The 23,800-nt window shown below is 39.6% G+C and overlaps 1 protein-coding gene across 1 annotated transcript; it reads right to left on the bottom strand.

The window, feature by feature from the left end:
* Positions 1–9,299: 9,299 nt before the first annotated feature.
* On the bottom strand, positions 9,300–22,784 carry AQP11 (aquaporin 11). The gene is made up of 3 exons (XM_043992718.1): positions 21,781–22,784; positions 12,525–12,641; positions 9,300–9,651 (listed from the first exon to the last, which is right to left on the bottom strand). Exons 1-3 carry the CDS (start codon positions 22,379–22,381, stop codon positions 9,572–9,574), a joined length of 798 nt encoding a protein of 265 aa, XP_043848653.1. The 5' UTR covers positions 22,382–22,784; the 3' UTR covers positions 9,300–9,571.
* Between the last annotated feature and the right edge of the window lie 1,016 nt (positions 22,785–23,800).

The raw sequence follows: 23,800 nt of genomic DNA, 5'->3' as shown, positions 1-23,800 counted from the left end.
GTCTATACTTGCCCACTCACCTACCCAGACAACGAGCCTTTGTAACAAAGAAGAAATGTAAGGAGGAAAAAAGTAGTTGAACAAATATAATCATGCCTCAACCCTATGTATTTTATTTTATGCACTTAAGAACATTATTCTGAAAAGGGTTCCATGAGCTTCACAGACTGTCAGTGGGGTTCATGACACAAAGAAGGTTAAAATCCCCTAGTGTAAGCAGACTGTAGCTTATTTCCAACAATGGTTTGCAAGAAGTGACTGTAGCAAAAGATATTGAGGTTATGCATGGCTGGGAAAGGAGGTGGGCTGGTCACGGGGTATCAAGAATGAGGAATAACAGATGGACAGGTTGAATACTGCACTGACATATACCAAATATTAAAAAGGAAATGATGGGGCAGCTAGGTGATGCAGTGGATAAAGCACTGGCCCTGGATTCAGGAGGACCTAAGTTCAAATCCAGTCTTACACACTTGACATTTACTAGCTGTGTGACACTGGGCAAGTCACTTAACCCTCATTGCCCAGCTCCCCCCCTCCCAAAGGAAATGAAGTCTCCAGTGTTTCAGGTGGATTCTTTGTGGAGGATTTTTGGGGAGACCTGGACAAAAATCACAAGGGTGGGGAGCAATCAGTACTATGGAAAGAATGTCCACACTGATAAAATTACATATCCATGGAAGCTTTAAAATGCTTTTGATTTCAACTTTTTAAAAAATCAATTAAAAAATTTCAAGTGAACAGTTGATATTAATTAGAACTCAGATTTCTGTGTTTGTATTGGCTGTGGGAAAAGTTATAATTTCTCTGGGCAATAGTTTTCCTCTCTGTAAAAGAAGGATAATATCTATCCTGCCTACCTCATAGGCTTATTGTGAGGATCATACGAGATGGCTTCAGTGAGAAGTACTTGTGACCTCTAAAATACTGTGCCATTGAAATACTGCTATTATCTGAGTAGAGATTTGTACACACACACACACACACACACACACACAATCTGGTTAGCTGGGAGACATTTAAGGATTATTCTTCTTGCCTATTTATGCTAAGCACTCAAGAAACTCATATAGAGGACCAATATGGAATGATACAATTTTAAAGGTAGAGATCATACAATTCAACCTCTTCTTTTATATAAATTAGCAGATTATGACCTAAATGGTCCCATTTAATAAGTTACACAACTTATTAGGGACAGAACTAGTAAACTTGGGTTTTCTAACTTCTGGTCTCTAGTTCTTCTCACTAAATCATTCACTCTGCCTCTCACAGTTGGTGGAAACAGTTGTTTGGGAAATGTGTGCCTGATACATGGGGGACTGGGAAAGACTTTGAATGGCTTAATGCAAATGCATTTTTCCCAATGGAAAAGATACTGTCCTATGCTTGACATACTGAAGCTGGTCAATTGGGTTTTATCTTATATATAACAAATACATTTTTTGTTAATATCTTTTATTTTGGCATTATATGCAGTGTTGCATACCCTTAGTCTCCTATCTCTGCAAAGAAGCACAAAGAGGTGTTTTCTCATGTCTTCTTTGGGGCAAAGCTTAATCAGTTTTGATTTGTTGTCATTGTTATTTTATTTAAATTATTTTAGTCATATACATTGTTGGTCTAGTTTTGCTTTCTTCACTTTATATCAAATAACCTTAACCCATGCTTTTTCATCATATTCATCATTTCTAAAAGCATAGTAATATTACATTTCATTCATGTACGAAAATTTATTCAGCCATTCCCCAATTAGTGGATATATACTTTATTTCTGGTTCTTTGCTATTACAAAAAGAGCTGTTATAAATATTTTAGCATAGGTGGGACCTTTCTTGTCACTGACCCACTTTGGTATAAACCAAATAGTTGGAATCTCTGAGTCAGAGTATGGACATTTGTCACTTTGTTCACACACTTCCAAATTGCTTTTTAGAGTGGTTGCCTCAATTCATAGTATCTGCATTTCCAGTGTTACTTATTCCCAACTTTTGTCATCTTTGCCAATTTGCTGGCTATGAGTTGCAGCCTCAAGGTTGTTTTGATTTGCATTTCTCTAATTAGTGATTTGGAGCATCCTTACATATGGCTGTCAATAGTTTGAGATTTTTCTCCAGAACTGTTTGTTTATAATCCTTTTATGTATTGGGGAATAGCTTATGTTCTTATACATGTTTTTGTTCTTATACATTTCTGTCAGTTGTCTATATGCCTAAGATATTAAATGTGTTTTTGATAAATATAAAGGACAGCACAGAGAATGAATATAAAAATGTGCCATGGTGATATAATAGTGTCAGGGATGCTAAAATTTATAATGAGTTGATGTTAGTGGGGAAGCATAAGGAATAACAACAGGTTTTGTTTGATTTTTTTTAGATGTGTCAAGGAGAATATGGCACAGTGATAATGAGAACAGAGAAGACAGCTCTGCTCAGTTCTGTTTCTATTTTCTCTGCTGAAAAGAATGAACTTTGGTTTGGAAACAAAAATGGCTAAGAGGACGTTAATACCACAGGTGAGCAGGGAGATAGAAACAAGGCACCTAGCTACCCTAAATGAGTTTAAGTCACTAAATCCAGGGGAACTACATTCTAGGGTACTAAAAGAATGGTTGGATTGTGATTGCTGAGCCAATCTGTGTGATTTTTTAGAAGATTGTGGCAAACAGGTATTGAAAGACTGGAGAAAGGTAAACTAATTTTAAAGTGTATAGTTTGGGGGCAGCTAGGTGGCGCAGTGGATAGAGCACCAGCCCTGGAATCAGGAGTACCTGAGTTCAAATCCAGCCTCAGACGCTTGACACTTACTAGCTGTGTGACCCTGGGCAAGTCACTTAACCCCAATTGCCTCACCAAAAAAAAAAAAAAAGTGTATAGTTTTAAACTATACACCAGAAAGCTTGACTTTGATTCCCAGCAAAATTCTAGGATATTATTAAAAAGATAGTTAAGTAACTTCTAGAAAAGGAAGCAGTGGTCACAAAGAATCAGCATGGTTTCATAAAAAAGTCATACAGGGGCAGCTAGGTGGTGCAGTGGATAAAGCACCGGCCCTGGATTCAGGAGGACCTGTGTTCAAATCTGGCCTCAGACACTTTACACTTACTGGCTGTGTGACCCTAGGCCCCCGAAGAAGAAGAAGAAGAAGAAGAAGAAGAAGAAGAAGAAGAAGAAGAAGAAGAAGAAGAAGAAGAAGAAGAAGAAGAAGAAGAAGAAGAAGTTATACAGACATCTTATTTCTATTTTTTGACAGGGTTACTGGAATAGTTGGTCAGGAGAATGTGATAGTTTACTTAAATTTTAGCAAATCACTTATTTGACTAATAGAGTTATATGACTTTAGAATAGTCATCAGTAGCTGATATCAACTTGCCAAAACTCTAGTGGAGTTCCAAAAGGATCTGTGCTTGACCCTGTGTTGTTAAATATTTTCATTAGTGATTTAGATGAAGAAATAGGTAGTATACTTATCAGATGTGGAGATGACATAAAGCTAGGAGCAATCGCTAACACACTGGATGATACAATCAGTAACCAAAAAGATATTGACAGTCTAGAACAGGGTTAATGTCTTACACACCTGGATTCCAAAAACTTATTTCATAAATACAGCCTGAGCACAGAAGAGTTCCAGGGGAACTCGTGATGGAAGAGGATCTCCAAATCCAGGAAAAAAAAAAAAGTGGAGTATAGATGCTAAATGAACCATACTATTTCTTTTGTTTTTGGTGCTGTTGTTTTTTTTTCTATTTTGAGGTTTTCCATCATTGCTCTGATTTTTTTCTCTTATAACATGACTAATGCAGAAATAGGATTAATGTTATTATGTGTATATATATAACCTATATCAGATTACCTGCTGTCTAGGGGAGGGGGGAGGGAGGGAGAAAAATCTGAAATTGTAAAGCTTGTGTAAACAAAGGTTGAGAACTATCTTTACATGTAACAGAAAAAAATAAAATACTTTAATTAAAAAAAAAAAAAGAAATAGAGATGTAGACTCACACATTTTTTTGAGCCAGAAGGGGATTTGGAAATCATTCACCCAAGCTTCCTAATTTCCCAAATGACTTTATTATTTAAAGGAAATAAAATAAAGACCATTAACATATACAATTAAAAATAAATAAATAAATAAATACAGCCTGAGGAGGGCATGATTAAGTAACAATTTGTCTGAATAAGATTTGGGATTTTAGTATACAGAAAACTCAGTGTCAAATAATACAGCATTTAAAAAAGCCAACACTATCTTGGCCTGCATTGAGAGTCAGTGACCACTTTTGTGGAGGTGACAGGTCCTTCTCCCCCTTCCAATCTGAATACTACATTTTATGGAGGGAATTGATAAGCTAGAATGTCCAGAAGAAGGCAGTCAGGATGCTGAAGGGCCTGAGTTCATGTTATATAAGTATCAATTGAAGGCATTAGAGAAACAAATTTAGGATCAATGTTAAGGGAAACTACTAAGAGCTAAGAGTTTTCCTAAAGTGGAATGGGTTTCTCCTCTGGGAAGTCTTTGAGCAGAGGCTAAACGACAATTTGCTGACTATATTTTAGGGTGGATTCTCATTTGGGTGGGAATGAACTGGATGGCCTCTGGGTTCTCTTCCAATTCTGGGAGTCTGTGACTTTTGAAGACCAAAATCTCACAACCATTCAGGACATGTTGTTTTTGCCCTGGTGTAGTGCTTTGAAACATTGATTCTTATTTAGAGCGCCACTGTCACTCAAGCATTGAAAGTAACCTATATAACAACAGTAACTCCTTTTTTATTCCAAAAAAGCAGCCCTATTTTGGATGCCCCCTTGTGGCATAAGGGTGACCCAGTTTTCCTGAAGACGGTGCCAACAGAACACATCCTTCTAAGCTGGAAAAGCTTTAAGTTAGCACTGGTAAAACATTAAAAAAATACACAGAAGAAAACAAAACAAAAAATTCAGAAGGGGATACAGGGCAATTTTCTTACTATCTTGTTAAATTTAAAATACTCTGAAAAAATACACACCTGACAAGTTGATGGTTTCAGACACAATCCTTAGGGCAGCTTGGTGGTACAGTGGATAAAGCACCAGCCCTGGATTCAGGAGGACCTGAATTCCAATCCAGCCTCAGACAACAACAACATACACAATCCTCTTTTTTGTTCTTTATATATTGGAATATTTCTGTTTATTGATGGTTGTTAAGTTCATGTTAGTTTTTTTTTAATTTAAAAGGTATATTTGTATAGCATATATGTGTACATACATAATATGTGTATATATTATATATAAGCATATATACAAATATAATTTTTTAAAAGCAGCATGTTTTTAAAAGTTTGAATTTGCATTGAATAAAATTACTTAGTTGACCAAGACAACAAATAAAAGTAATAAAGACTCAGGATTTTTCCTTGGCTTATTTATTTGTTTGTTTTTTAAAAATGTATTAAGGACATAGTTTTGCAGCACAAGAGAGAAGCATTTGTCTTAAAATCTTAATAATTACTCATTCAACCAATATTAATTAATCTGAGGTCCAGAAAGGTTGGATGACTTGCCAAAGATCATACAAGGAGTGCATATGGCAAAGCTGGGGTTTAAACCCAAGTCTTCTGACTCCAAAACTTTCCATTGCACCAAAAGGCCACTTCATTCAGAGTCTGGGTGACCACCTGTATTGGATGTTTTAGGGAATCCAAATTGGTGGAATTTATGCTTCGGATGAAGGCTGGACAAGATGACCTCTTCAATCATTTCCAATTCTGAGATTCTACTACCTTCAGAGCCTTGTGCTCAGCACTGGTGGGGAGGGGGAGGAAGAGGAGGAACAGAGGGGGTGGGGCATATAAAACTGAGATAGATCAGACATGGTCCCTGCTCTCAAAAAACTTGTCAAGTCAGCAAGCATTAAATCAGCGTCTATTACGTGCCAAGTATTGTCCTAAGTGCTAGGAGTACAAAGCATAAAAATCCCTGCCCTCAAGGAGCTCATTCGTAACTTTAAGGTGGCTGCCCAGGGACTCAAACAATGTCCATATCACTAAGTTGTCAAAGAGAATTTTTCTCTACCATTATATCTGGGTATCTAACAAAAAGCAAACCTGTCAAGGGCTGCTTGAAAATTACTTCGCTCTGTGAACACTAAAAATACAACTTAATGCAATCTAAGAGTTGGAGAGGACCTAAGAAATCATTTAGTTCTGAAAAGAGTCCTTTCTACAGGATCACTGACACACAGACATCTACCACCTCTAATCACAGCCCATTTTCCTTGTGGACAGTTTCACAATCATTAGAAACTTTCATCTATTGCTATAATTTTACCTTCTGAGCCCAAGTAGAACAATTGAATCCGTCCTCCATGACAGCCCTTAAAATACTTGAAAGGCAGAATGGTGTTTCCCTAAGACTTCCCTTTTCCAGGTTAAAATTCCTTCAGTTTATCTTCATATGGCATGGTTACCTTCCAAGTTTACAATAAAAGAAAAGACTGTGTGGCTAGTCTACACAGCCTGTTTAGAATGAGTTTGTATTTAACCTGACTTCTATAGGGCACATGATTACTGATAAGAAACTACATGGCAACAGTGGCTTCAGAGTTGGTCCTTGAAGGTTTTGAGGAAGACCTGGAGTGGCAGTGCCCCCAGAACACAACTAGCTGAGTGACCCTGGGCAAGCCCCTTAACCCTTGGTGCCCCCCAGCAGCTAAGACTTTAAGTTGCAGAGATATTGATCTCATTGATAGAGAAAGTTCCTTCCCAGGATTTCCCTACACCAATGAAAGCACAAGTCTGGTAAAAGAACAGTTATTGAAATAAGAGGTGCACACAGAGTTCAGAATAAACACAGGGAATAAGGCAAACGGACAAAGTTAACTTCAAGATGTGGCAAATTGCCAAGCACAAATGCAATATTCCAAACAAATTGGGGTACATGTTAAGATTGAGCAGGCGCCAGGCTCTGCTGATGTTTTCTGATAGAAAACCTTGGATAATCTTGTCTGTCAAATTGGACGGCTACCTCATATGACCCTAACACTACCAAAGTACAGATTTGTTTGCAGAAGCTTTTTCTGCAAACTCTAAGTCATCCATTATCAATCTGTAGACTAGAACAAGCACTGATTAATACTATCCCGTATATCTGAACAGTTTTACCATTTGCAGGTAAGTTGCCTAGCAATGTCAGAATAACCATTTGGCAATTGATATGCTCAATTTGACAAATATTTTAAGTGCCTGCTTATATTCCATGCACCATATTAGATGCTGGAGATATAAAGATGAAAAAAAGACAGTCTCTACCCCCAGTGAGGTCTATGCTGGTGATAAAAAAAAAGATACACAAGTAAAAATACAAGGTAGTGAGTAATAGAGAGAAGTCCAAAGTGTCCTAAGAAAATCTGAGCATGATGAGTCACTTTGATCTGGGGCAAAGGGAGGAAGGGATGAGGGTGGAGATGAAGAAAGAGTACTAACTCTAGGGAATGGCCTACACAAACCCAGCTGGGAAAAAGGACAAGTAGAAGGAACAGCTGGTTCAGACAATCCAGTTTGACTGGAAAATGGTATGAAGGTAGTAAAGGAAGCTTTGAAGCCAAATTAGGGAAGATTTCAACAGAGTAAAGAGTTTGTATTTTATCCTTTAGGTACAATGGGGCCACAGGTTTTTGAGCACGGAATAAGATGGTCAGACATGAGCATCACAGCATTTCAAACAGTAATCTAGCCCAACTCTCCTCATTTTATAGATGAAAAACTAAGGGCCAGGGAGATAAAGCAATTTGCCCTGAGTGTCAGAACCAGAATTTGGACCTGGGTGCTCTGATTCCAAATGCCCTTTCTGAACACATTTTTTTTTTTGGTAAGGCAATTGGGGTTAAGTGACTTGCCCAGGGTCACACAGCTAGTAAGTGTCAAATGTCTGAGGCCGGATTTGAACTCAGGTACTCCTGACTCCAGGGCCGGTGCTCTATCCACTGCGCCACCTAGCTGCCCTAGAATGCCCTTTCTATTAAACCATGTTGCATACTGTGTGGGAGAAAGGTTATTTTGCAAGATGGATAAGAGATAGAGAAACCAGTCATACATGCTCTTAAAACAGTCCTGACAAGAGGTGATGAGGACCTGGACTAGGTCCTTGCTGCATGAGTAAAGAGGTGGGGCTGAATGAGAGAGCTAACACATACATATATAGAATTGACAGGGCTTGGTAACTATAGTGAATGAATTTTAGGATGGTCAAAAATTTAACCAGTGGGCAAAAAAGTCTTACTCAATAGACGTTTTCTTTTTCTTCACTTTTACCTGTGAAAAGAGCTCAGCAGTAACCAACACCATCAAGACAGTGTTATGTCTTAAAGAATTAATCCATGTACAAATGAAAATATCATAGCGAGAAGTTCTGGAGCTATTCCCCAAACTTTCTTTTTCACTCTTTTGAATTGAATGGTTTTGCCTATTGAATAAATAAACTAGAACTAGCCAAATGGAAGGAAGCTGGCGAGGAATTAATTCTATTTAAAGGCACTTAGGTTCAAAGACAGAGCCACAAGAGACCCAAGTCCCAGAGATGTGATTTGCCCAAGGTAGTAAGTGACAGGACCAGGATATGAATGCCTATCACTTGACTTCATTGAACTATGTTGTTTTCATAGTTCAGAAATATCACTAAAATATTTCTTGGATGCCTACTCACAGCATAAAGGTGACACCAGATTCTTGCAGGCTATGCCAGCAGAGAAGAAGCTCCCGCAGGTCCCACCTCCATAGGGGGAAAGACTTCATGAAGAAGTATAGTGACAGATGATCTATCACCTAAGAATTTGCCTTCTTAAACATGGAGAGGTTCATCAATAGAGGACTGGTCATCAAGAGATAAACTTTATTGGCCACTGTACCTCCCCAAACCATTTACTAAAGAAGAGAGATGATGAGATGGTGGAAGTGATGAAATCATGAATCACTGGAATACTTAAGTAGGTTCAGAGGTTAGATTAGGGTCTATTTGGGAAACATAGACACAATCTATCGAGGTTTTTATGTATCTCTGTCTATAGATAGTGTCTTACAGTAGAAGATGACATCAGTGATAGTGATTAACAACATTATGGCAAGTTTGTTGCTGAAAGGAACATCTACCCAACTCTAGAACAGACATTTCAATCAGCTGTCCTAGTACGCTTGCTGAGAGGGCTCTTAGTTATATGAATTTGGATGGTCCTTCACTATACTCATTCCTTTTTTTATTCTTTCTCTCCCCCTCCTCTGCTCTCCACAGCTTAGCTTGTGTGAAAAAGGTTAACAAGTGTCATTTGAAATTTAAATTTAATGTAATGAGTCCTTTCCAGCAGCATTTTAATATACATCATTCAGAAGAACAAGTCTTTACACAGGAGACCTCAATTTCACATTGATTTTTTAAACGTCTCAGTGATGGGAACTGTAAGACAGCATCCTCAAAGAAATCTGACATTTGGAGAAAAGTGCAACTGGCATTTAGAACATGAAGCGATTGAACGTGGTGACTGCTTCACATCCAGCTGGACTGCAATTTAACTTAGTATTAGTCTTTGATAATTGCTACTCATTTTTATGAATTCTATTCATGTTATGCAGCCAAGGAAGGAAATGGATGAACATCAAAACCATCAACATTATACCTGAAAGACAAAATAACATTTAAAAAATCAAAAAGGCTATAATTATTCAGTTTTGTATACCTAAGAATTATACGTGTTCATAAAGATTGCCTATGGCAAGACATCATGCTGCTTATAGAATTTCTAAAATCAAGAATGTTCATTTTTAAATTTTCCTTCCTCCCTAAAGTAATCTATAATAAGAACCAAGATGGTTCCAATAATAAAGTAAAGGGAACAACTGTGAGTCAAAGGAGTCCCTGCTTCAAGTCTGGCTTGCTGAGCTCTGTCTCCATTTTTAAGGGGATAATGATATTTGTCCCTGCTGATCATCACTGTGAATTAAATAAGGAATTCGGAAAATACTTAGGAGTCCTGTCTTATAAAAATACACAAAATACAAGGTGGTCGTAAGATTACTCCCTTTCACACATATATTTTCCTTTTAAATTTAACACAGTGCTAGCCTACAGATACAAACTGAAAGTTTCCAATAAGTTCATTGTAGAAGAGTCAACTCCTACAAGATAAACACTTTCAAAAAGTTCATACTTAAAATTTTTTTTAAATTTATTTTCTACTCTTAAGAAGTATACATTGAATAGCAAACCAACAGACAATTATTTCATGCTTATTGTGTGTAGAGCACTGATTGGCTTTAGGGGAGATACAAAAGTTTAGAATCTCAGATATTGATAATTCATAAGTCATGGGAAGGGTTTTATGGTTTGACAACATCAAGCTAATATGACTTAGGTAATTGTGGGGTTTTTGTTTGTTTGTTTTTTTAAGTTCAGTAACCACATTTGACAAAGCATTATTCTGTACTAACACACCAAAGTAGAATCAATTTGTAGGATGCCAGTAAAAGAAGCAGCAATCGAGTTTTATTGTTCTGACAGTAATCAGGTGCTGCACCATCTAGGAATGCATCTGTCCATTCAACAGTTTGAGACTCCATAAAGCAAAACAAGAATAGCCAGAAACAATGACCAATTCACTAATTTCCTCAGGGATATTTCTGTTTTCTTGATGAGGTCATCGTTAGGATGTAATCACTGTATTTAAGAGTAGCCTTATAAAAATGCTATGAAATCCATAAATTAGGGATGGATCTGGTATACACTTTCTGTTACTTTATATTTACATTTCCAGTGATTTTTGTAGGGGATGGAGAAGATCATTCAAACCTTACGTATCTAAAATAACAGTGATCATTTGGGAATCATAGTCTCTTCTGCTCAGAAAGGAGACAAAGGTAGTTTAGAGTAGAAAAAAGAACCATGGACTTGGAGTCAAAAGATCTGGGTTCCAATTTTTTTTCTGCCATTTAATTGCTGTGACCTTGGGTACAGAGGTCACTTCCCTCAGCCTTGGTTTCCTCATTTGTAAAATAAGCATGTTGGACTTGGTCACTCTCAGGGGCCCTTCCAGCTCTATACCATTGTGTGATCCTGCCACTAATGATGAACTTATTCTCTCTTTCCTGACCAAAATATAGCTTGGGGGTTGTCATTTCTACTCCTTATTCTCCTAGTCTATAATCTTTGGAACTTGATGGACTTAAGATTTTTATCCCTTCCATTTTATTTTTTTTATTTTTTTATTTTTTTTTTAGTGAGGCAATTGGGGTTAAGTGACTTGCCCAGGGTCACACAGCTAGTAAGTGTCAAGTGTCTGAGGCCGGATTTGAACTCAGGTACTCCTGACTCCAGGGCCGATGCTCTATCCACTGCGCCACCTAGCTGCCCCTATCCCTTCCATTTTAAAACCGAAAAGACCATATTATTTCTATGATTCCTCCATTTTCTCTCCCACCTTTTCTTAGCTTGTTCTTCCATCATTTTCAGTTGTGTCTGGCTTCTTGTGACCCCATTTGGGGTTTTCTTGGCACAGATACTGGAGTGGTTGGCCATTTCCTTCTCCTACTTCAGAGTTAAGTGACTTGCTCACAGTCATACAGCTTAAGTGTCTGAGGCCAGATTTGAATCCAGAAAGATGAATCTTCCTGCCTGCATGTCCTGTATTCTATCCACAGCACCACCTTGCTTTATTAAAACCTTGGGCCTAAATTCTACTCCTCCACCCCAATGCACACATATTCATTTTTACAAATGAGAAATCAGACACAGAAAGCATAAGGGATTTGCCCAAGGTGACAAAACTATTTAGCGTCAGTTCTAGAATGAGCAGGCTTCCAGTTCATTCATCTTTCTATTGACCACATTGTTGCACTGCTCATTTTTTTTGCCACAAGACCATGTCTCCAACCTTTTTTTTGAAGTACATGATAAACTAGAATTTCTGTTTACATACTTTTGAAGACTATGTTTATTTCTTGTGCTGAAGTATACCTGTATTCTTCAAATATATGTTAACTTGTAGAAATTTAAGAACTTGATATATGCTCCCTAAACCAATCAGCATAACAAAACTCTCATGGCATATATGAGCTTAGAGATCATATGGCATGTAAAGCCAGGCCTTCTCTTCCAGTTCTGATATTCCTCAAAGTCACATGCTTCAAGATACAATGCACAAGGGGCAGCTAGGTGGCGCAGTGGATAGAGCACTGGCCCTGGATTCAGGAGGACCTGAGTTCAAATCTGACATCAGACACTTGATACTTACTAGCTGTGTGACCCTGGGCAAGTCACTTAACCCCAATTGCCTCACCAAAAAAGAAAAAAAATAAGATGCAATGCACAAGAATGATGTTACACTGGGAGAGCCCCTACAAAGTGTTCTAATGTTGGCGCTTCAGAGGTAGACTCTGGCCTCTGCCTTAAACGCTACGGATTTTTCCAGCCCTGTTTATGAGAAAATGGAGACTTGACAATAGAATTCAAGGTTACAACATTTCCTGAAAATGCATGAAATAGAAATGTGCTTACCTAAGGAAGGAGCCAGGCAATACACAATTAAATAGTTGTAGAATAACTCATGAAAGCACTGGAAATGTAGTGAAAGGGCCAAAGCTGGATTAAATACAGCTCCTGTTAGATTTCCTCCTGTAAATAAATTTTAAGCAAAATGACACTAAACTAGATTTTCATCCATTGAGAACTAAAAAAATGGCAATTGCTAATGTGCCATCTTAGATATTTAGCAAATTATCTCTATAATTATATTCTCTCCAAATCTGTAAAGAAAACTGAATGCATCTGCTCCCCAAACCAAGAGCTGGATATTAGAAGTTGCCTAATCAATAAGCCTTCATTAAGTGTCTATTATCTGCCAGGCACCATGTTAAGAAACACAAAGACAAAAATAAAACAATTCCTGCCCTTAAGAAGCTTGCCTTCTATCAGTGGAGACAACATGTACAGAGTCCACTTTCTTTAGCCTATCTATATATATCCAGCTATTTCACTCCCAAACCTTTGATTAGCTAGCAACTAATCTTAGACATCTGTAGGCATTTCTCAATTTTAAAAAGGGCTTCGAATCCAGAACCTGAAAATTGGCTTCATTGGGCTCTGCCTAACCACTGCAAACTGAAGGTGACTCACGATTATGTATAACTTTTCATTAGGCCATCTTAAAGTCTTTCATTGGGATGTCCCAGAATGCCTCATTCTACTTGTCCCTAGATCATATTTGTGGTCTCCCTAGTGCAGTGAAGTGACTCTTGCATCCCTATCAAGAGAATCAGACATCCCAATGTAGGATATGCCAGTATAAAATACTGAGTGAAAAAAGCCTGTTGGGGGAACTTTTTAGAAGCTCATGCCAAAGGTCAAGGTTCACCAAAGCACTCACTCTCCATATCCCTAGCTATCACAGCAGTTCTTGTTGTACCTATCCTGGGGCAGAGGTGATCAGAACCAGGGACTGTCTTTAAATATATAGCTGCAATGGGGTATTCAGTTTGGGTACAGGGCAGTCCTAAGAATAGAAGGAAACCCTTGGTCCAAATAGGGTATTTTGGGGGTTTCTTACACCAAGTCAGGGGGAATTCCTGATTATCTGGGCCAAACCAACCCCCAACTAAATCTTTCTAAAGTCTCTTAGAATGTCTAGGGGCCCTCTGACTGGGGACTGGTCTAAGCAGGTGCCCAAGGTGTATGAGGTGTATAATACCATATGCCTGAGATGATGATAATAATAATAACAATAAACTAAGTTTCAGGTAAGTTTTCATCTGTAAAATGGGGAGGATGGTATTACTACATAAAACTATTGTGAGAAAAGTGCTTTGTAAACTATAAAAATGTGAGCTGCCATTACTCTCATAGGATGTTTTTTTCAAATTGTATCAGACATAGACTTGATTCTTCTCAGCAATACAATGGTCCAAGATAGTTCCAAAGGACTCATGATGGAAAATGCTCTCCAAATCCAGAAAAAAAAAAAGAACTGTGGAATATGGATGCAGATTGAACCATACTATTTATTTTGTTTTAGGTGCTGTTGTTTTTCTTTTTTGAGGTTTTTCCTTTTTGTTCTGATTCTTTTCTTATAACATGACTAACATGACTAATGCAGAAATTTTTTTTAAATTGTATCACACATGAAAAGAAACACTATCCAGGAAAAAAACAAATTCAAAACTCAAACACAAATCCTGAATTTTTAAAAAGGAATGTTCAACAGCAGGCATCCTAGTTTGGCGATCAAATGAACATATAAAAAATTACAGACAAATGTGTTGAAAAAAGGCTAACAGTTACTCAGTCCTTAAACTACTCTCCAGCTTCTGCTAACTGTCAAAATCAATAAGTGGATACTTACTGTAGTTCTTTTAATAAAACTCTATTGTATATTGTTGAAATTTGCTTTCAAATAAAATAAACATTTTTATTTCTCCTAGATACTCAAATGTTAATGCTCTATTTTTTTTAAAACTAAACTAGTTCAGCAATAAAAGCTGCATATTTGTTGGGCAGTACTTCACTACCACAGAGGCTTTGCCCTGTTATGCTATCAAAGTACCCAGGTGCCTTGGGGAGGTCATAATAGTACTCTTGCAGCCTTTAAACATTTCCTTACCTAAAATGTGGTTTTCAACACTTTTAATAATCAAATTATGGGCAGCAATACCAGGCAATCTTCTCAGGAAGGATCAATATCCTATATCACCTACAAAAAGTCTCCTGAAAAATGGGATTTACAAAATCCAATACAGTGTTACACCAAGCATCTCCTAAAAGCAAACCTTTGTCACATTGATATCAATTATAAAAAATCAAAACCAAAATTTTAAAAACAAATTACACAGTTTGGATTTTTATATAATAAGGAATTTTATTAGCATTAGAAATTTATACTTTTTGCCTCACATGGCATTTCATTGAGTGTCAAAGTTATAATTTTATAAATCCCTACACGATGGGCTACTTTTTTTATTGCAGGGCAATGGGGTTTAAGTGACTTGCCCAGGGTTACACAGTTAGTTAGTATCAAGTGTCTGGCGCCGGATTTGAACTCAGGTCCTCCTGAATCCAGGGCTGGTGCTTTATCCACTGCACCACTAAGCTGCCCCCTACTCTTTTCATTTTTAAAAAACAATACAAGAAAATGAGAATAAAGTTTTCTTACCCACCCTTCTCCCTCTTACAATAAGGACATCTACTATCAGCATAACTTCTTTGAAAACATCAGCTCTCATAACTCAATGCCAAATACAATGGAACACCAACGTACAATCCTAGTTGTGTGCCCATAGATGTGAGTCATATTTCCCCTCTGCAATACCTAACTAATAAGGTTATGAGGAAAGCATATTGTAAACTGTAGAGCACTAGAGAAATTCGAGCTCTTATCATTATGAATGTCTTATGGTCCACTGGATAATTCAAATCAGAATTTCAAAGTTGCAAGAGACCTCAGACAACATCTAGTCCAACCATCTGATGGAAAACTGAGCCTCAGGGAAGGTAATTTGGAGGTATAATGTATTAAAAGATATAATATTATCTTATTTAATTTCTGTATGTTTGAATTTTTAACCATTTCCTGCAATTAAGTTTTTTTCCAAAAAAGCTTTTAAAATTACTTTTTTACCTTTAACTCCTTTCAGTTAACCCTCCCCATATCAAGAAAAACCATAACTACTACACTGATATAATTTGATTCATTTTTATTAAACTCCACATAATTGCATAATTATGAACATCCAAGACATTTCATGTTAACTTTAAAAGAGGGAAAATCCAATTTGGGATAAGAGGCAAAAGAAAGAAAGGAAGGATTTTAAGAAGTCATTTGCCAATCTGAAACCCAATGTGGATTAGAAGCAGAAAATTCCCACTCCTCAATTTCAACAACTTTAACCTTTGTATGCAAATAAAATGGCATAGATTAAAATTAAAGACATTTCTTCTGCATATTTAAAGAGTGAATATAAACTATAAACATATATGCAAATTATGTGTGCCTGTAAATGTAAAGACCTATATTTTGGAAACCTGTTTTTTATAACAAATATCAAAATACCTCTGATTTGAATTGATCAGAATAAATCTGAAAAGAACCCATTAGAAGGAATTTGGGAGATAACCAATCTTTATGAACTTGATTTTGAAAGGCAAATACAAATTTCATCTCTTCCATGACGCTGCTCCTGACTATTCCATTCCTCCTAGACACCCATACTTCTTGGAACTTTTTCCAAAGTGCACAACATAATTCAGAATTTCTGTGAATTGGCCATTACCTTATTTTGCAATTCATCTTGTAACAAAAACATTTTTCAAAAAAAATTTGCAAAGATATTAGAAATTAATTTGGAACTTTACCATCCTGATTTAGACAGGTATCAAACTATTCTGTTTGGAACTATGAAACTCATGGACACAAATACGAAAATTGCATTGAAAACTGAACTGTTGGGCCTGATTTATTGTTGAAGCCCTTAACAACTGGAATTGGAGAATATAAGTACATATTCTTTTCAATCTATGGTCAGTCAGTTATGCACAAAGTAATATCATGATGTAGTGAAAAGAACACTGGGCTTGAAGCCAGAAGACACATTAAATGGCATGGAGAGCAGTCTAAGCCAACTTTTACAGAGCAGGAAACATACAGAGTTTGCCTTAAATTCACAGGTCAGTAAATGAGAAAGTGCTATAGAATTGTAAAAATGATTGCTTTTCTTTGATCACTGAAATAGATTTTCTCAGCACTGGAACCACATTCCTGGGAATAAGTGAGGCAGGCTTGAAATAGGTACAAATACTTTAAAATCTCTCAAGTATTATGTTTCATGGATCACAGGATAAGATGTAGAAGGCTAGAGGAATCACACTGGCCAGATCACCAAGCCACACCAGTTTTGAAGAAGGGTTATATAGTAAATTATAGCTCTACTAAACTAGTGAAATCAGTTAATCTTGGCTACCCTTGGGATAAAAAGGGCAGCAAAGATCTGTCAAGGATCTTGAAACTGTGATCAGGGTACTGTGACCTAAGTAAAATACTAGTTGGTTGCACTAGCACACTGGCTCCATTTATCAACCTATAGATACATTCTGGGGCAGGCTACAATTCATCACTAATACTATAAATGCATGTCCATAGTTATCCTTGAACTATACTATATACTCTAGGCCATTCCCAGCTTTTTGCTCTTTCCTATCCCTACTTCCCCTACCCCGAAATTCAGAGAATGACCTGTATTAATTGATTTTATTGGTTTTGTACAGTGAAGATGAAATTTATTAAATCATACCATTCTTTTATACAGTGGTATAGTCACTCGGTTTGGCTACAAATCACCTCCCATCCATACTTTCTCACCTTGCGCTCAATGATTTTGCCCAAGGGTAACAAAGGTAACAAAATGAAAAAAATCTTCATTATCTATTAGCAACACTGTATTCATGGGAGCCAAAAAAAGTGGGGGAATTCTGTGACTCCATGCCTAGTTTTCTTTTCTGTAATACTACACTGACTCTGGGGGCCCTGGTGAGATTAGACTCAATCCATGATATCTTTCAAGGTGCTAAAGAAAGTGAAAAACATACCACATGAGGCTCAGCTGGAGGAATTTCTTCCAGGAAAGAAAATAATTTAAGGGGGCAAGGCGGGGAGCAGGAAATGACACAAATACATTAAAGCTGTGCAACAAGTAGCTGAAATGTTATCAAGTCGTGAAAAGAATAAACTTATCTTGATTGAGAAGAACTAGGAGAGCAATTACAGAGACAAAGATTTTGGTTCAATCTAATGGAAAACTTCCTGATAATGAGAGCTCCCTAAATACTGTCTCCAAACTGGTTAGCTCTTTAGGAGTGGAGGTCTTCCAGTAGAGGTATTGTAGAGAGAATTCCTTTTCAAGGAGTGATTGGACTAGAGGAACCTTTCCATCTCAGAGATTTGATGATTCTGGATGAATATCCTTGCAATTTCCATAGATGCCTTATGCAGAGTTGTAACTAGCAATTTGGGTGTCTGTGGCAAACAACATAAAATAAGCCTTCCAAACAACTTTGTAATTCATAGTGTGATATTAATACAATCAAGAAAAACCCAGCTGAACAGGAGGGAGAATTAGTTACTCCAGTGACTTGCAGATGGTATACCCTATAGCTTTATATTTTACCTATTCATGGTAATGAAGGGCAGGATGTTGTGGCAGACAGAATGCTGGCTTTGAAAAAGGAAGATCTGGGTTCACTTTCTGCCTCTGGCTCATATTGGCTGTATGGACTCTGTGCTACAGGCAATTATCTAAGACTTTAAATTACAGAAAAGGTGTAAACCTGCATTGATGGGGTTTCCTCATCTGAAAATCACAGGTGCAGATCTAATCACTCTATTCTTTTTTTTTGGGGGGGGGTCAAAAATATATGTAAAAGAACAAAACAATATAAACAAAAGAAGAAATCAGAACACTGGTTGAGTATCTATAATTCGTATTATGTTGCAATGATCAATTTAGATCTGGCCCCCAAAAGTGACGTCTGTTTCCTGTTCTCTAAGGGCTCTACCTTCAAGGCCTCTACAGTGGGAGGAAGGAAGGAAGTTTTTTCCCTTCCTACCTAAAACGTGCTGTTTCCAGAAGTTCTTGCAACACGTCTCCTTAGTTTTAATCTCAAGCTCCAAATTTTATCATTTCTTAATTTTAAAAAATCTTTGCTTGCTTGAAAAATGAAGGTATCACAGCAGTCTATAAATAAAGAATTACGGGGCAGCTAGATGGCGCAGTGGATAGAGCACCGGCCCTGGATTCAGGAGTACCTGAGTTCAAATCCGGCCTCAGACACTTAACACTTACTAGCTGTGTGACCCTGGGCAAGTCACTTAACCCCAATTGCCCCTCAAAAAAAAAAAACAACAAATAAAGAATTACACTGTCATAATTATTTTTGACAGAACTAATTTTGGGAAAGACCTTGGGAATGATTCTCCTTTAGCTAAGACTAGAATTCTAAAACAACGAACCTGCCAATCCCACAACACCCTTCTCTTCTTTCCAACACATTTCTTCTCTATTCCTAAAGAAAACATTAAGGAACAGATTGTGTAAAGGAGGCCAGAAAGACAACACAGCTTAAATTTTAAAGGAAGGTAAAGATCCTTTTCCTATCTGGAAAGGGCAATGAACTTGCTGAATTAAGGTCCCGTTCTAACACTTACTAACCATGTGAACATGGCTAAATCTCAACCTGAGTCTCAGTTTCCTCATCTGTAGAGAGAATATTTGCATGAACCACTTCAGAGGGTTTTGGGAAGGAAAGTGCTCTGTTAACAATTAAATGCTATGAAAATGTAAGCAGTTAACTATAACTTGGAAGCTACAAAGGGTGAGTCTTTAAATGGACTTGGTACCACCAGTAGTTTCACTTTCTACTTCAACAAGGCTAAAATATGTAGAACATTTTAAATGAATTTTAAAGAATGTGTTCAAATATAAAGAACAGATTAGAGATAACCCTGTCTCCACATGAAATCTAGTAGCCTTAATATTTTGAAACAATTCCTATTGAATTTTTTTGTTAAAATTCTTTAAATCTTTTTGCCTCATAGAAAATGGTCAGCAGCATTTAAGATTGGTGGAGCTGTATCATGAACAAATGGACCGGTTTTTTCTAGAGAAGTTACTTCGATTTGAGGTACATTTTAAACTGACTTCCATTCCATTGAGGTACATGTTAAAATTTACAAACGGTTTTTAAATAACTGGCAATTTTTGGGGGGCGGGGCTGGAGCAATGAGGGTTAGGTGACTTGCCCAGGGTCACACAGCTAGTAAGTGTCAAGTGTCTGAGGTCACATTTGAACTCAGGTCTTCCTGAATCCAGGGCCGGTGCTTTATCCACTGTGCCACAAATGTATTTTTAAATATCACAATATATGGCAGGGGCTTCTAAGGTAACTATACTTTTATGGGAAGCAAATATTAGAAAAGAGGTGACGAAAATAAGAGAATTTTTAATCAATCTGTATAAAATTTGTATTAGATACTTTTTGGACCTTTTATCCATTTTAGTTAAGTATAGGGATAAGGGATGAGAACATTATAAATTTAAAACTTCAAATGGAAGTGGCTTTTTTGTAATAAGTAAGTTCTGCTACCTCCTCCAGTGACTGGGTCCAGTAATCAGGACCTTTATTTTAAAGCCTGGCCCCTCCTAATTTTCCAGTAATCTTACATTTTACTCTCCTCCATGTCCTTTACTATCCAAGTCCCCTGGCCTTCTTATTGACCTTTTTCACTGGCTGTTTCCAATACCTAGAATGTTCTCCTTCCTTATCTCTGCAACTTTAGTCCCCTTGGCTTCCTTCAACACTCAGCCCCAGCCCTACCTTCTGCAGGAGGCTTTTCCCAATCCACTCCTCCTCCTAGTACATTCTCTCTGACCAAAGACCAAAATTGTGATGAGTGCTGCCTACAGATGGTTTAGCTTCTATTTACACTGAATCTCTCTTGTATGTATGTAATTATTTGTAATGTCTCTCCTATTGCACTTTGAGCTCCCTCAGAACAGGGGTCATGTTTTTGTTTTTCTTGGTCTCTCCAGCACTTGGGCCTGGCACACAGTAAGCACTTAATAAATGTTTGGTGACTGACAGAGAGAGTCCATTTTCAGACAGCTCTGACCCACTGAACCTAGCCAAGTCCTCAGGAGCCAAATAGAATAAACATATCTAAATCTCCCTTCCACATGATAGCTTGAAGTGATTCTCCCAAGGCTTCTTTTCTCCAGGCATGCCCTCTAAAGTATCTTGCAGGACCCACTCATTCCTCAAGGCATTGCCCTCTAATGTCTCACAGGTCCTCATCCCTCAGTTCCAACATCAAGTTATTGTTGTAATTTTTAAAATAATAAAGTAGATTTTGTTTGTGTGCATATGCCAGAAAAATATACTAAGAGCGGGAATGGAGGGACTGAGTACTATTATAGCCATGTCCCGTCAATATGGTACAGTGTAAAAATTGATCCGGAATCAGCAGCCATTGTCCTACAATGGAAAAAACGTTCTGGAATCAGATGACCTGCCTGGGTTCAAATCCCAGCCCAACTCCTTACTATCTTTTTAACCTCCATCACATCATCTCCTTCCCCCAGACCGCTTCAGATTCCTCTTCTGTAAAACTAGGGTGCTGTCCTAGCAATCTCAAAAGTTTGTTACAAGTTCCAAACCCTATGATCCTAAGGCCTGCATTAGAGTTTAAGCCTTCCCACTTTAGGAAGTCACTTAACTTCTCCTTCCATAAAATGGGGATAATAATAATACTGGAACACCCTCCCAACCCCCACCTTAACCGGCAGCTAGGTTGCACAGTGTGGAAAGAATGGCCAGCTTAGAATCAGGAAGACTTATCTTCCAGGGTTCCAATCTGGCCTTTGACACTTACTAGCTGTGAGACTTCAGGCAAGCCATTTAAACTCTGTTTGCCTCAGTTTCCACATCTGGTAAATTGAGCTGGAGAAGGAAATGGCAAACCACTCCATTATCTTTGCCCAGAAAACTCCAAACGGGGTCGTGAAGAGCAGGACACGATTGCACAATATCCCTCCACAAAGCTGCCCTTAGTAAACGTCAGTCAGAAGCACTACGGAAATGCAAAGTATCCTGTTTTTTTAAACCCACAACAACAACAACAACTGAGAAATGGCCAGAATAGTGGTAGTGGTGTATGATGAAAAGGGAGTGGGGAGTGGATGCCTAGTGAGATGCGTGCGATCTTGAAACAAACCTGCAAAGACCAAAAACGTGATGAGTGCTGCCTGCATGTGGATTCGAAACTTGAGCCTGACCTCCTGGAAATGCATCACGGTACTGTGGAAGATGAAGGAGCAGAGCATCTCCACGAGGAATGCCTCGGGCAGAGCGATGTGAATGGGGTTGGCACACTTCTGAGCCCTCTGGAAAAAGTGCCGCCTGGAAATGCCCATGCTCCAGACCCAGACCATGAAAGACCGGCTGAGTCCCGAACTGAGCATCTGCGCGAAGATCTTGAGGAAGCCCAACCACAGGGGCATCTGCTCGAGCGCCAGCTGTTCCAGGACCCCGCACGGGTTGCTGACGGCGCCCACCAGCGTCAGGCCGTGGACCAGGGAGAGGAAGTAGATGATGGTCAGGGTCCAGCTGGGGTTGGCCGGGCCCACGTCGCTCAGCACCTGGAGCTCGTGTGAGCAGCAGCACTGCTGGAAGGTGGCCAGCAGCTCGGCCACGAAGACGCGGATGACCGTGGAGCGAATGTGCCTCCGGACCAGCACGCGCGCCATGCCGGTGAGCAGGACCACGCAGAGCATCACCCCCAGGGAGACGCAGGTGTCCTGCCCGTCCGCCCACATCTTCAGCAGGGTTTGGCCCAGCTCTCCCGCGGAAATCACCGGCTGCGGAGGAAACTCCTGGACCTGCACCTCGTCCTGGACCTGGACCCGCCCTGGGTCCAGAGTCCCAGGGCCCTGCTGCGGCTCTTGCTCCAGCTTTAAGGCTTGGGGGGGGGGGGAAATGGGAAGAAGGGGGTGGGCTCGGGGTGGGCTCCTCCTCCTCTTTCCTCCTCCTAGTCCTCCCCTCCCTGGCTCCCGGCTCCCGGATTGCCTAGGGGGACAGAGCCAGGGAGGGGAGGTAGCGAACTAGGACGGTGACTCCGGGGAGGGAGGCTCCCAACGGTCAGTCTCACCCAGCCTGGGGAGAAACGCGGAGACCCCACACCCACCTCGCCCGCCTCGGACCGAACGACTGGGCTGGGGAACCCGGAGAGGGGAGGGGAAGAGGGAGGAGAGGAACGCGCGCTGGGGCGCACCACCGCGCGTGCGCGACCGACTTGTCGGCCTTCCCGCCCCCCCCCCCCCCCCAACTTGGGCTCCGGGCCACGCGCCCCTTTGACCTTTGGGAGTCGAGGTGGAAGTTTCCTAGGTGTAGGAAAGGGAGGGCGCGTGCACGCCCCCGCAGGGCCGGGAGGAGGGGCCCGCCGCGCAGGCGTACGCTTGCCAGCGGGCACGCGCCTCCGCCGTTGGTGGGAGAGCGTCCGGACTGGAGCGGGTGTGAGTGGTCGCTCCAAACTATGGGATGACAGTTGGCCTGGAGCAAAGAAAACACGTACGCGGCTCAACCGACTTTCTTTCCGTGTTTCTCCCTCCATGGTCAAGGGGACAAAATCCCACACCGATTTCCACCTCCGCCTCGCGTGGTTGCACAATTTGTGTAGTGACAGAGGCCCAGTTTTTCGTGACCCCTGCCAGAAAGACCCTCCAGCGGGGGTGGGGGCGGGGCTGCTTTGAATCCAACATCCTCTCAATTATTTACCACAGTTTGTTCAGAGAGAACGTGCCAGAGGGCAAGGGGACGCCATCACCACCTTCGTGCCCTTGGCAGGCACAGTTTTACAGAATTTGAGTGTGGGAAGGGGCCTCAGAGGCCACTGAACCCAAACTGTGCCCCTAAAGATAACAGGGACTCCCTGCGGGACAAGCGCTCATGTAGGCTCTGCTTGAGGCCCCCCAGGAGTAACTCATTGTTAGCGAGGGTTCCCCCTTTTTGAATTGTTCCAGTCGTATCTGCCTCTAAGTGACCCGATTTGGGGTGTTCTTGGCAAGGCTACCGAATGGTTTGCCATTTCCTTCTCCAGCTCATTTTACAGACGACATCCCTGACATCAAACCTAAATCTGTCTCTGCAACTTGCACTTGTGCTTAATCTCAGAGGACAGAATTAGGATTTTGGGATTGGGAAGGGGAATAGAGGCACCTGAGTGAGAAAAATAGTCC

Source organism: Dromiciops gliroides, chromosome 3, assembly GCF_019393635.1.
Source record: "Dromiciops gliroides isolate mDroGli1 chromosome 3, mDroGli1.pri, whole genome shotgun sequence".
In the NCBI taxonomy this organism is placed as follows: Eukaryota; Metazoa; Chordata; class Mammalia; order Microbiotheria; family Microbiotheriidae; genus Dromiciops; species Dromiciops gliroides.
This window is presented reverse-complemented; position numbering and strand designations above follow the sequence as displayed.

Bases quoted from the DNA above. Each gene is read 5' to 3' on its own strand.
- AQP11 (XM_043992718.1), bottom strand. From the start codon at position 22,381: ATGTGGGCGGACGGGCAGGACACCTGCGTCTCCCTGGGGGTGATGCTC. The intron at 12,642-21,780 runs GTTTGTTTCAAG...ATTTATTTACAG, and splicing joins CACGTTTTTGGTCTTTGCAG to GAGGAAATCTAACAGGAGCT. The intron at 9,652-12,524 runs GTAAGCACATTT...TTTGTCTTTCAG, and splicing joins TTGCCTGGCTCCTTCCTTAG to GTATAATGTTGATGGTTTTG.